Source organism: Lepidochelys kempii, chromosome 25, assembly GCF_965140265.1.
Source record: "Lepidochelys kempii isolate rLepKem1 chromosome 25, rLepKem1.hap2, whole genome shotgun sequence".
NCBI classification, from domain to species: domain Eukaryota; kingdom Metazoa; phylum Chordata; order Testudines; family Cheloniidae; genus Lepidochelys; species Lepidochelys kempii.
Genome location: NC_133280.1, coordinates 13,372,718 through 13,384,977, shown reverse-complemented (window position 1 = coordinate 13,384,977; position 12,260 = coordinate 13,372,718). Strand labels below are relative to the sequence as shown.

The following is a 12,260-nucleotide window of genomic DNA, read 5'->3' as shown; positions in this document are numbered from 1 at the left end:
ATGGAAAGCGGGGGCGGGTCTGTGTTAAAGTTGGAAATTAAACCCAGATCTTCAAGACTGTGCCTTAACCCTAAGTCCACCCTTTCCCTGGTGAGCAGGACGCTGTGCCTGTGAATCACCGCCAACTCAAGCCAGCTGGGGAACCAACCAGCTCTGTATATTAAATGAAAACCCCTCCCTATCCCCTGCTGGCTCTCTCCTCCCCGCTCCACCCCTGGCCACCACTTCCAACTGGCCATGCAGTCCTTTTTAGCAGGGTGGAAAAATAAAGAGACCTGCTTCCTATTTACACAGCTTTAATTTTAATACTGTCCAGTGCCCCAGTAAAATAACATCCTTAATACGTACATACAGCAGGTAGGGGGTGGGGGAAGAAACCAGTAGCAAAAAACAAGACGGCTCAACACCCAGCGCACTGCTCGACCGCCGAGCATGGAAGCCGAGGGTTACAGTGAGGGGATGCTAGGCGAACAGAAAGCACAGCTGTGGGGGGTGGGGGGGGGGGATTGTGTTTTAAAGTTAAACAAATGGTTACTGCAAAAATGGTGAGGTAATGCAGGCTTCCCCTGTTACTACAGGTGGGTTGTACCCTGAATTAATTACAGCATTCAGACTGGATGGTGTGTGTTGCTCCTGAGGGGGGAGCTTTCAGACTCTTTCTTTTCCTGGGGGAGGAGAGACGAGACCTTTGCTTGTTTAACTGCAGCACTGCAGCCCCTGAGCTGGCTGGGAATTTCCCACCGCGCCAAGGCTGAACCTTCATGTGGAGCTGACTCCCACGGCACTGAGTTTGCCCCCTGCCTCCTCATCCCCTGCCGGGGTTGTGTCAGTGGCGATGTCCCAGAGAGCGAGATGGTGTGTATCCCACACAGCGGGATGGGATGGGAGCGGGGGCTCAGAGGGGCTGGTTTGCCCCCATGTTACAGCCCAACCCTTTCTGGCATGATGTAGGGGCTGTGCGAGGCCATGCAGCAATCATCCCTGGTGGGAGGAGAGAAGCTGCTGGAATTGATGGGGAGCCAGCCTCTCTGCAAGGGGATCAAGGCTGTTGACTGCCACAGCTGGGGTTGGTGTGGGCACGTTGGGTCCTACGGATGCAGCATCTCGGCGGCTGGCTGGGTCCAGCAGCTGCTGTTTGGGGCCTTAGGCCAGCATGTGTTTGGAAGAGGCGAGGCGGGTGGGTGAAGGGTAGGAAAGTTCAAGCCATGACCCGGGTGCTGAGGCTGGAACACCCACCTGCCCCAGCACCTTTCCCTTGAGATCATAAGCCCCTGGGGCCATCGGAGACCTGAAAAAGACCCATCACAAGCTAAAATCCCACCTCTAGGCAGTGCAGCAATTGGTCCCTAGGGTGGATGACAGCACAGTGCCTCGCTGCTCCAACCAGAAACTCTTCTAGCTGCAACCAGTAGGGCCCTCTCCAGCCTGCGCCTATGACGGCCCCTCGGGGTTTCCCCTGTCAGCTGCATGCCAGGCCCCACAAGGGTAAGGTTCCCCCCCAGCAGCCCCATGCTGCCCCTGCTTCATTTTTGTAACAATAATTGTAACACATGTGACTCAAGCCTCTTCCAACACAAATTAACTCACTGCTCCCCAGGCAGAGGGAAGCAGGAGTATTAGCCCATGTACAGATAGTGAGGCAGGCAGGGGCAAAGCAAGTGGCCTCGTTCAGGGCAAGAGGCAGGCCCCAGTTGGCTCTTTTTGGCACCCTGGGTCATCACTCAAAACTGTAAAGCCCAGGGGGAAACCGCTGCAGTTCCAACTTTGTGGCATTTCACACCCAGTGTGCATGGGTGCAAATCACCACAGCAGCCCCAGAGCCAGCCAACCCCAAACCTGAGTGAGGTGGTTTTCGCTGTGCAGCTTTGCAGAGCAGGGCCTGGCTGACAAGGCTAGCAGGCAGGACTCAAGCTGGGGACGCTGGCTATAGGGGGCCAGGACCCCAACCCCTACACTTCCCCTGCTCGCACACTGAATGCAGACACCATGAAGAGCACAGCACCAGGCCAGGCCTCTGCTTTTAGCACTGCTTCAAAATGCCCAGATAAAGGAGGAAAAAACCTTGTGAGGGAACTTCCCACTGCAGGATGCATTAAGCAGCTGCTGGGGGAGAAGGAGTCCAGGCTGGCCCTCCTTACCTCACACAGCCCATCCAAGGGCTGTTGGGGGAGGGCCTGTGACTTGGTGGGTTTCGTCCAGTTCTTAGTGGACCCATCTCCACCTCATAAAAACCATCCGTGGCACTGAATGGCACCACCCCCACCAGGGCAGAATGGGGCCCATCTGCCAGGCTGCCTGTCCACTCCAGGCACATGGGGCGGTCGATGCCCAACCACTGCCCTGCTCTGTGATCGACTGGAGCCTTTCACCTGCAGGGCTGTCCTTTCACCAGGCTTCGAGTCACTCAAAAATATGACGCATCTGAACGGCGTGCCTAGCTCCCGAAAGCAAAGTCAGGGGCTTAGTAGAGCGGCTTGGGAAGGGTTTTTCCCATGAAAAAATTCTAAAGAAACAATATTTTTCAGCCCTTATTGGTGATGCATTGTCAGGTTTCCATCACGTTTTTCTGTTCTGAGAGGTGGTTTTAATCCAAAACTGGAATTTTGTTGTGGGAGGGGGTTTCTGTTGAAAAACTGACAATTTTGGCACCTTGAGGACTTAAAATGTCGGCGCCAAGGGCCTTCCATGCAGCTCCAAAATGGGGCAGTTGGATGCACAAGTCCCCTTTGTGAACGCCAGCCTCTTATTCCGGACTAGAAATATGGTGGCGCTGTTGAACTTGCCGCACTGCCAAAGTGAGTACGAGCGTCCACCCGTGGCGGCCTTTCTGAATAGCTCTTCCTGAGATGCTCCAGGTGTAGACAAGCCCTTATGCGCCTAGCCACTTAGACACTTTCGAAAATGTTCCCCATCCCGCCAAGGGTTTAGTACTTTCAGTGAGGACCTTGTGAGACTCGGACTCTCCACTGGAGCTGGTACGTATCTGACCCCCCATTACCATATCACCCGGGCACCTTGCCACCTTCAATCCCCATAACCTCCCTGGGAGGCAGGGCTATGTCCATATTTTACAGGAGGAGAAGTGAGGCACAATGAGGGCCAAGGTCACCCAGGGAGTTTGTGGCAAAACAATCCTTGATGCCAGCTGTCCAGAGTCCTAAGCTAGAGCCACTCTGCTGGCCTTTCCCCCTAAGGCTGCAACAGCCCTGATAGCTCTGCTCTGTCCTTGTTCCGACCTGCACCAGCCTACCCCACTATCCCCTTCCTGCCCATCATCTCCTGTTTCTACAGCGTATCTTGGGGTAGGGGGGCATGTTTCCCCAGCTAGGTTTGTTCAGCACCCGGCCCAGTGGGGCGGGGCAGGGACTGGGGCTGCTACTGTATTACAGGTAGGAAATAGCCATCCTTATCTTTCATTCAAAAGAGTCCCAAAGCATTTTGCACAGCACAGACTGAATAGTGGCCCCTGGGAAGTCAGTGACTAAAACGTACATAGGCTTCAATGAGACCAGCATTTTACCCTGTTCAATGGCACCTTTATATGCAAGTATCTTCATTGGCCACTGAAATAAAGCCACCTCTGGGGCTGAACGGCGTGGCTCCTTTCAACAGCACACAGCAATGCTGCCAGCTGTGGAAATCAAGCTGTGCCCTGCATCCAGCTGGAAAGCCCGGATAATTCGAGGGAGGCGGAATGGAATAGCCCACCTTGGAATTGAGCCATCATGACCTGGTAAGAACACCTGCCTCCGTCATAAAGACCCTGCACTTAGTCATCGCTAATGCAAAGGGATCTGGGAGGCCTGCAAATGTCTAGTCCTTTGGAACCTACCATACAATTATTATTCAGCAGATTTAAAAAAAAAAATCTGGCATTCTGATTAATTTATAACACTCTTGAAAGAGAGCAGGTTCTGGCCAAATTGACACCCTCTGAATGCCTCCTTTTTTTAAAAATACCACTTCACCCCTAAAATCTGCCCTCCTGATCATAGGAAGTCACGTCGGCAGCTTCCCTCCGAGCTTTGTACTGTTACTCAAAGCCAAATCTGACCATGCTGGACAGAACCTGTAACAAAAAAGCCCAAACATGTGGTAGGCAACCCCCTCTGCTCCCTGCTTGTGATCGGGCAAGGCCCTGAAACAAAGAAGGAGTCCCAAGTCCCAGTGTACCTATAAAGCACAGTATCTTTGGGGGCAGGAATGGGGATGGAGAGAGAGACATGCCTCTTTCTCTCTGTCTCCTGTTTCCCGCTTGCAAATCAGGAAGTCACTCCCATGCCACTGACCTCAATGGTGCGACAATGGTGTCAAACCACGAGAATCAGGACCATATTTTTAAGGGGCGATTTTCACTCCATGCCTCCCGCTCCATGGGAATTAGTCACCCGATGAGCGACTCTCCCTCAGAGGCCAGGCTCAAGGGGCACTGGTGCAGACCTCGCTCCCTTCCTCACATCCCGCCGCAGCCTGTGACTCCCTCCCACCCTTTGCCTGGGCGGCACTGGAGAGCGAACCGGACTAACTACTGAAGGGGGGCCCCGAAGCTCATGAGGAGTCGCCTCGGGCCCCACCGTTAGCGCAAAGCCTGCATAGTGGGGCTGAGTTTACAAAGAGGATGAATGGCATAAATCAGCCTCCCCTCCCCAGACCTGTCCCCCTGGCCCGCCGAAAGAACAAAAATGGCCTTTCCTTTCCCCGGCTCCTTGGCGTTGCCCCATGCGCTGCAAGAAGCGTTTCCATAACAACCCTCCTCCCTTGGCGATAATAAGGTGCTGCTCTGCTCCCCCCAGACACTGGGTGACACCCAACGCAAACACAATCCTGGCAAGTTAGTCATTAGCAGATTAACCAGTCACCATAATTACAGGCCTCGCACTGTGCAAATGGCTGGTTCCGTAATGGAGAGGTTCTGCCCTTCTTCTGTTCCCCATTGTAGAATCCTCCCCAGATCCCCTCACCTCACCCCTCTCCCTCTCTGCCTTTGGTCCATGGGTGGGTTTCTGAAGGTGTTTCTATAAATCAGCTGAGATTATTTGGATATGTGGATATTAGTGCCGACATGTGAGACAAAGCATGCAGCTGAGACCTAAGATTAAGGCTTTTGCTTGAAGCATTCTTGGTGGTTGGGTTTGTTTGTTTTTTTAAATAGAAAGAGCAGCAGTCCCAGTTCCCTTTGAAATTTCAACCTCCTGGGAGAACTTAGAGGGACCCCAGTGAATCAACGACCCCTGTTGGTTGTCCTCGGATCGAAAATCCCAACTGTGCTTCAATGAAAGCGTGGAGACAATGGGCCTACAGCCCCTCCTGGCATTGGACTGTCTAGGAGACAGCAGGTCATGGGGGGAAGTTGGCTAATTGCTGCTTCAAAGTTCTTCAAAAACTGTGAACTGTGAGGCCCTCAAGACGTCCCACAGGCTCACTGCTAAAGTTCATCCCTTCACGCAGGACACCTGTGGCCATCTAGGCTCCAAGGATAAAAATCCCTCTCCTTAAACTAGAGTGTATGGTGATCAGACATTGCAGTAAAGACATTGGCACAGCCATCAACAGAACACAGATGTCAGGGGAATAGGGGTGGGCGATTACCTGGTTCTTTCCCAGCGCCCGACGGTAAAGGTTCCAAAGCTCCATTAAACAAAAAAGAAAAGGCGGAGAGAATAAAGGAACAAATACTTGCTTTTCTCCAGGTGTTTCGTGTGTGTCTCAATCAAAACTGTCCCAACCCTCCTGGCCAACAGTTACATCAACGCAAAAGTTCCTCATTGGTTTGTTAAGCTCGAGAAAACAAAAACGCTGCAGCTTCTGTCTCTTCATGAACGAGAGTTTTGTCCTCACGGAGGTGCAGTAATGAGGGTGCCTGGGGCTTTGTTCATTTTTTAATACACTATCACCACAGTTGAGGTGTTCTTTACATTTGCAATAGCGGCTTAAGCTGGCATTTTTTCAAGCGATTTGTTGTTGATCATTGGTGCTACCATGGGGCTGGGAACGTAGTTGAAGGGAGTCACCCGGGCGGATCTACTGGGGGAGCTGTGCCTGCTGGAGGGGAAGCTCCCAACAGAACCAGTTGGTCCTTCATGACTGAAGGAGATGGGCACGGTGCCCTTGATCGAAGTCAGGCACTCTGTCTCGCTCTTGGGCATCTCCCGGGTCTCCAGCGTTGGAGAGGTGCTGGAGTTGGTCTTGGTGGTGGGGTAGTCCTCAGTTTGCACCACAGCATCACTGGTTTTCCTCTGGATGGGGATCTGGGCATTGGGGGTCTCCTCCTCCAGGGTGCTGACCAGAGGCAGGGCTGAGGAAGGCAGGGTGCTTTTGAGGATGTGTGGGATGTCTTCGTCTCGGATCCTTCTCCAAGTACCCTTCATCATCGCCATCTGCTGCTTGTCCTGCTGCCCCGGGTTCCCCACTGCAGGATTCGGGGTCAGCTTGGAGGCCTCTTGGCTCTTCCTTCTCCTGGCTGATGACTCGGAGCAAGAGGACAGGACGGAGGAGGGGCTGCTGGTCCTCTTGATGATGCTGATGTTGGGGGAGGAGGAATACCTCTTGAATGGCTCAGGCGAGGGGGTGTTGGTCTTCACAGGCAGCCGGGAAGGGCTCTCAGAGCTGGTCCTCCGAGGAGGCCTCTCACTGGGAGAAGTTTTGTTGTTGGCCGGGGTCCTTGAGATGACTGGCCTCTGGCTGGTCACCACCGGCTTGGCCACCTTGAGCTCTTCGCACCTGGAGGAGCACAGGAACACAGCTGGGAGGCCTGGCCTGCTCCTCTTGGGGGAAGCGCTCTGAGACAGCGAGGACACGGATTCGCAGGAGGAGAGCTCGGAGCGGTGCCTCATGATGAGACTGGAGGATTCCTTGATGAAGGTGAGCTGCCTCAGGAAGCCGGACCGGTCCGACTCACTGCCGCTGGACCTGGCCGAGGACATCCGCACCAAATTGAGCCGGGCGGTCGGCAGGATGCCCTTCCCATTGCCTTTCAGCTTAGGGCTGCCCACGTGCTCCTCCAGCACCGGCATGGAGCTCCTGGCCGGCAGCATCTTCTTGTTCGGCTTCTGCATGAAGGGGATGCGGACGGGGGATTTCTGGGTCTTGTGCTGCTTGGTGGCTGGGGGTTTCTGGGGGGGCGCTTTGGGGGTGGAGCCTGTTGGGGAGCTCCTGCCCACTTTCACCCCCTGAGATGGCAGCTGCTTGTTGAGCTGGGAGGGCGACGTTAACTTCTTCTGGGTGGGCTGGGAGGGGGTGGAGGTCCTGGAGGAGCCCGAGGAGTGGGGCTTGGTGATCCTGGCAGGAGGGGTGGCGCTCCTCTTGGGCAAGGTGAGGTCGGCTATCTCCGAGGCCTTCCCCAGCCTGTGAAGACTCCGTGACCTCTGCTGGCTCAGGGTGAGGTTTTGGATGGTGGCTTCGGGCTTAGTTGTGGCTGTTTTCTGTGGGGTGGACCTGGGGCTTGGGGAGTCCTTCACCGCGCTGGGCATGTAGATCACTGTCCTGCCTCGGAAGACCACTGGCAAGTTTGACATTGGCTTCTGCTGGCTTACGTTTTTCCCGGCCCTGGCGTTTCTGCCCCCAACGTCCATCACTTTCTTGCTCTCCTGAAAGGCCATCGCATGGTCTCTCTTCTCCACCTCGCGGCCTACCCCACTCCTAGCCCGCTTCTTATCCTTCCTGTCCAGGGACAGCTGCAGGGTGGGGCTGACAGACAGCCCTGACACGAAGGAGAGGATGGAGTCAGACTCCGAGGAAGGCTCCCTGGAGAGGGAAGCTGCGGCCTGATGCAGCCACGTGACGATGGAGTTGGCGCCTTCCTGGATGGCCTTCCACTCGACGCTGTCCAGGTCCGAGCCTTTGTCCGACACCATCTCATCCGCTGGATTGTGCCTTGGCTCCGGCTTCCTCTCCTTGCCCGTGGTGCTCTTGGGGTTGGCACCTTTCAGCTTCTGCTTGTGCTCGGCGTTCCTGCGCCGAGCAGGGTGCCGCCTCCTCCTGGGCAAGGCAGAGCCGATGCACTTCTGCAGCAGGTCGTCGTCCGAGGTGAAGCTCAGGGAGCTGGGGGAGCTGTCCCTCTCTTTGGCTAAGGCCCTGGAGGCCGCGCTTTCTTGCATCCGGCCAAGGGTCAGTTGCCTGTTGGCCTTGTACAGAGTTGTCCGCTCCTCGTGGTCACAGAGGTCAATGTCGCTCAGGGAGCTCATGGAGGAGCTGAGGGAATAGCAGGGTGGCGTCTCGTCCACGATGAGATTGTTGTGGAGTTTGGCAGCCATCTTGGTTTTGGCCTGTAGCAGCTGCCTGGAGCTTTTCTCCGGCTCCTTCTTAGGGGCGGTGCTGCTCCAGCGTTCCTTCTTCTGAGCCCGGGCAGGGCTGGCCTTCCTCTTAGGTGAGTCTCTCCGCACCTCCAGCAGGTCGTCGGAGTCATTCTCATAGAAGCAGTAGACGGCCTCCTCGGTCGGCGTGGTGTGGCACAGGGACTGAAAGGCCATGCCCCCGGGGGCACTGTCCTCACAGGGAGCACCCTTCCTCGGGGGGACGCCTTCCGGGTGGGCCCCTGCCCTGCCAAAGTCCAGCTCCAGGTTGGGTCCATTCTTCAGGGGAGGTAGCCCTCTCTTCACCTCAGCCGCTTGGCCCCTGCCTGTCTGGACAGGGCTGCCATGTCTCGACCCACCCTTCTGCTGGTAGGCTGCACTCATCTTGGTGGGCGTTGAGGAGTTGGAAGCTGCTTTCCTGCCTGGCGCAGGACTCAAGCTCCCTTGCTCATGGGGTGCTTCCAAATTGCGCCCCACCGGGGACCCCGACACTTCCTTCCTCTCCAGCCTCTTCCCAGGGCCGCACTTGTGGTCAGCCTCCTCCTTCAGGGGGTACTGGAGGGTCTCGTCACTCAGGGAAGCGGCGCTGGAGAAGTTGATGGGGGTGCCTTCTGCGGAGTCGGTGAAGGAGTCGTCATCCTTGAAGAGGTCCCGGGCGGCAGGTCGCAGGTGTTTGGGGACGGCCCGGTGCGAATGAGTGGGCACCAGCATGTAGACCGGCATGTGAAGAGCCTTTTTGGTCTGAGGATTCAAGACCTGGCTGGGCAGGCCAGAGACAAGGGAGGTCTTGACCTTCCTGAAGCGGGAAGGCATGGCCGAGTTGATGCATTCCTTCAGGATCTCAATATCATCGTCTGAATTGAGCTCTGGACGCTCCAGCTTCCTCTTACCCTCCCCGAATCTCTCTTCCCGCCTGTCCTCCTGCTTCTCATGTGCCACAAAATTCAGGCTGTTCCTCTCGGGGAAAGGCGGCATAAGCTTTAGCTCCACGTCCTTCTGGATGTAGTGCTCGTGAAGGGGCAGGGCACTCAGGCTGGAGGCGCAGGAGAAGTTCTCGTTGGGTTTCTCCACAGTGAAGTAGATCATGGAATCCAGATCTTGGGGCAGCTGGAAACGCTCCTTGAAATCTGTAATCTCCATGAACTTCTTGACGTTGTTTTCCCACTGGATGTTGAACTGGCTGGTCTCCTTCTCTGGCTGGGATCCCAGTTCAAACAGGGGCGTCTTGCTGCGGCTTGGGGGCATGGTCTGACCGGGGCTGTCCGGCAGCTCGCTCGGGCTGATGGTGCCACTGATCATCTCACTACAGGGGTCGCTCTGGATGGAGCTGGCAATGGATGGGCTTTCAAAGCTGCCCAGGGAGCTGACCGAGCTACACCGACTCATCACCAGAGGGGTCTCCTGAATGTAGTTCTCGGAGGAGCTGGACGGGGTCAGGTCCTCGTGCCGGGACGGGGAGGATTCCCTCAGGAAGATCTTGTCGCGCTTCTGGAAGGGGATGGCGATGGGTTGGGAGATCCCTCCTGGAGTGGCTGGGCCCAGATCCGCCGCCTTCACCTTCTCCTGTCTCCTATCGCAGGCCTCAGCCTGCTCCACGTCACATTCGGTCTCGGCGCTCTCCTCCACCTCGATGATCTCCAGGGAGGAGTCGCTGTCCACCTCATTCTCGCTGTGGCTCTGCCCATCCAGCACATTGTCAGCAGAGGAGAGGGAAGAGAGGGAGCTGCACCGGGAGAAACAAATGGGGGTGTCCTCCACCGCGTACTTCTGGACTGACTCCTGCTCCACTGGGGCTGGTGTGTGGGCAGCCAGCTTCTCTGGGATCCTGCTCAAGTTCTCGGCCGTCTGGAGAAGCCCCGTGGGGAGCCAGGCTTGCTTCCGGCCTGGGAGAATTGGGTGGTAACTAGCACCCGAGAGCCCCACAGCACCAGGGGCCGGGCTGCTCTTGGCCAGATTCTCCAGCAGGGGGACATGCTGGTAAGAAGGGGAGAGTTTGATGGTGTGGACCTGAGGGTCGGGAGAAAGCTCATTGCCCGGCTCCTTCTTCCACTCAGGCTCCTTCTCAGGGGCGTTGGGGCTGGGGAATGTCACTGCTTTCTTGGCTCTGTCGTGCGCGTCTCTTGGCTCCAGTTTCTCCGGCTCGCCGGATTCTTTGGCCTTGACCCCCGGCTGCTCCATCCTCTCAGGCCTGTGGACAAGGATGTTCTTCAGATCCAGCCTGCTGGGCCGCTTCTGGTACCTCTGCAGCTCCTCCTTGTAATCTAGGAAGGAGGCCCTGGTGCAGGGCTTCATGTGCTCCTTGGTGCAGTAGCCATCACTGGTGCTGCCACTGTTCAGGCTGTCGTTGGACAAGCTGGTGTAAGCCTTCTTCAGCCTCAGGAGGGTGTGGGCCCGGCTCAGGTTCTCCCGCTTCACGAAGCTGCTGGCATCCGAGAGGCGGCATGGGGAGCAGGACTGGGCCCGGGCCTCGTGGACCTCATCGGAGCCGTACTGCCAGTCAAGGCAGTGGTCCTCCGAGCTCAGGCTGAAGCTGTCGTCCGAGGAGGTGTGGAGGGTGGCGATGTCCTCCACCAGCTTGTCAATCTTGGCCACCGTGGTGGAGATCTTGTTGGCCAGCTTCTCGGCCGCCAGCGACACCTCATCCTCGGGCGCCGGCAGCTTCTTGGGCTCGGCCGGCTTGCTGCTCTCGTCCTTCTCAGGCTCCGGGCCCCTCCTCTGGGCGATGGCCCTGGGCAAGGCCTGGCCCTGGAGGAAGGAGGAGTTGAGAAACATGGAGAGGATGGAGGTGTTCCCGGTCTCCGCCCCCGCCGAGACGTTGGGCACCTCATCGTCGTCGAAGCAGCCGGAGTCGGAGGTGTAGTCCTTCGCCAGGCTGTCCATGTGCCTCGGGGGCTTCTTGAGGCTCTGGCTCTTCAGACTCTGCTTCTCCATGGTGTCGAAGGCCTCCGCCAGGTGCTTGGCATCCAGCTCGGCCTCCAGCGCCTTCTGCTTCCTCACGTAGAGCGAGGGCATGCAGGAGCCCGGGGAGATGACGGTGGCGTCCTTGTACTTGAGGGGTCGGTTGGTGAGCAGGTTCCGGAGCGCAGCGGCGCTGCCCATGGCGATCATCTTGTGCTTGGAATGGATGAGGTTGCGCAGCATGCTTACGGCCCCCAGATCCCACAGCAGCTCCTGGTCTCTGGGGCTCCGGGCAGAGAGGTTCCAGAGGGTCCCGCAGGCGTTGCTGACGATGGTGAGGCTGTGGGATTTGAGGTGCTGCAGCAGGGTCTGCAGGCAGTTGTGGTCCCGGAGCACTTGCCTGCAAGACATGGATGGACCCTGCATTGGAATCACCCCGCTTCAACCATCAGAGAGTTAACAAACAACAACACTTGGCCCTTCTCGGCTGCCCCCCGTCAGAGGATCTCAAAGCGCCTCAAAATCCTCCAATTGATCCATCCCCACAGCAGCCCGATTCTATAGGGAGGGCAGCTGAGGCATAAAGAGGGGAAATGACTTGCCCAAGGTCACACAATGAGTCACCAGCAGAGCAACCCAGAAGTCCTGACTCCTAGCTCCCCCCACAACCCACTGGACCCCGTTCCCCTCCCAGAGCTGGAAATAGAACCCAGGAGTCCTGACTCCCAGCTTCCCCCCTGCCCAAACCCACTGGACCCCACTCCCCGCTCAGAGCTGAGAACAGAACCCAGGAGTCCTGACTCCCAGTCACTTCCCCACTTTGTGCCTCTGTTTTCCCATCGTAAAATGGGCACAATGAGCTTTGCAAAGTGCTTCGGGATCTTCTGGAGAAAGACCTGATGAAGAGCGCACAGTATTTACAAAACCCGAATAATCAATGTAACGCTCCCGGGATGGTAAGGTTCCCTGAGGCACCGTGAGTCTGTTCTATGGGGGAGGCACGCATCCTGGAGGGGATACTCTGAGCTACCGTGAATAATATTGGCATCTCATCAGGGACAGCCAACAGTG

The 12,260-nt window shown here is 56.7% G+C and overlaps 1 protein-coding gene across 3 annotated transcripts in view; it reads right to left on the bottom strand.

Moving 5' to 3' along the window:
- Nucleotides 1-279: 279 nt before the first annotated feature.
- APC2 (APC regulator of WNT signaling pathway 2) overlaps nucleotides 280-12,260 on the bottom strand; it is a 46,581-nt gene continuing 34,600 nt past the window's right edge. For all 3 annotated transcript variants that reach the window (XM_073323878.1, XM_073323879.1, XM_073323880.1), the window contains one exon: nucleotides 280-11,589. In XM_073323878.1, the coding sequence (XP_073179979.1) occupies nucleotides 5,931-11,589 (5,659 nt within the window). In that variant the 3' untranslated portion in view covers nucleotides 280-5,930. The remainder of the gene's footprint in view (nucleotides 11,590-12,260) is intronic.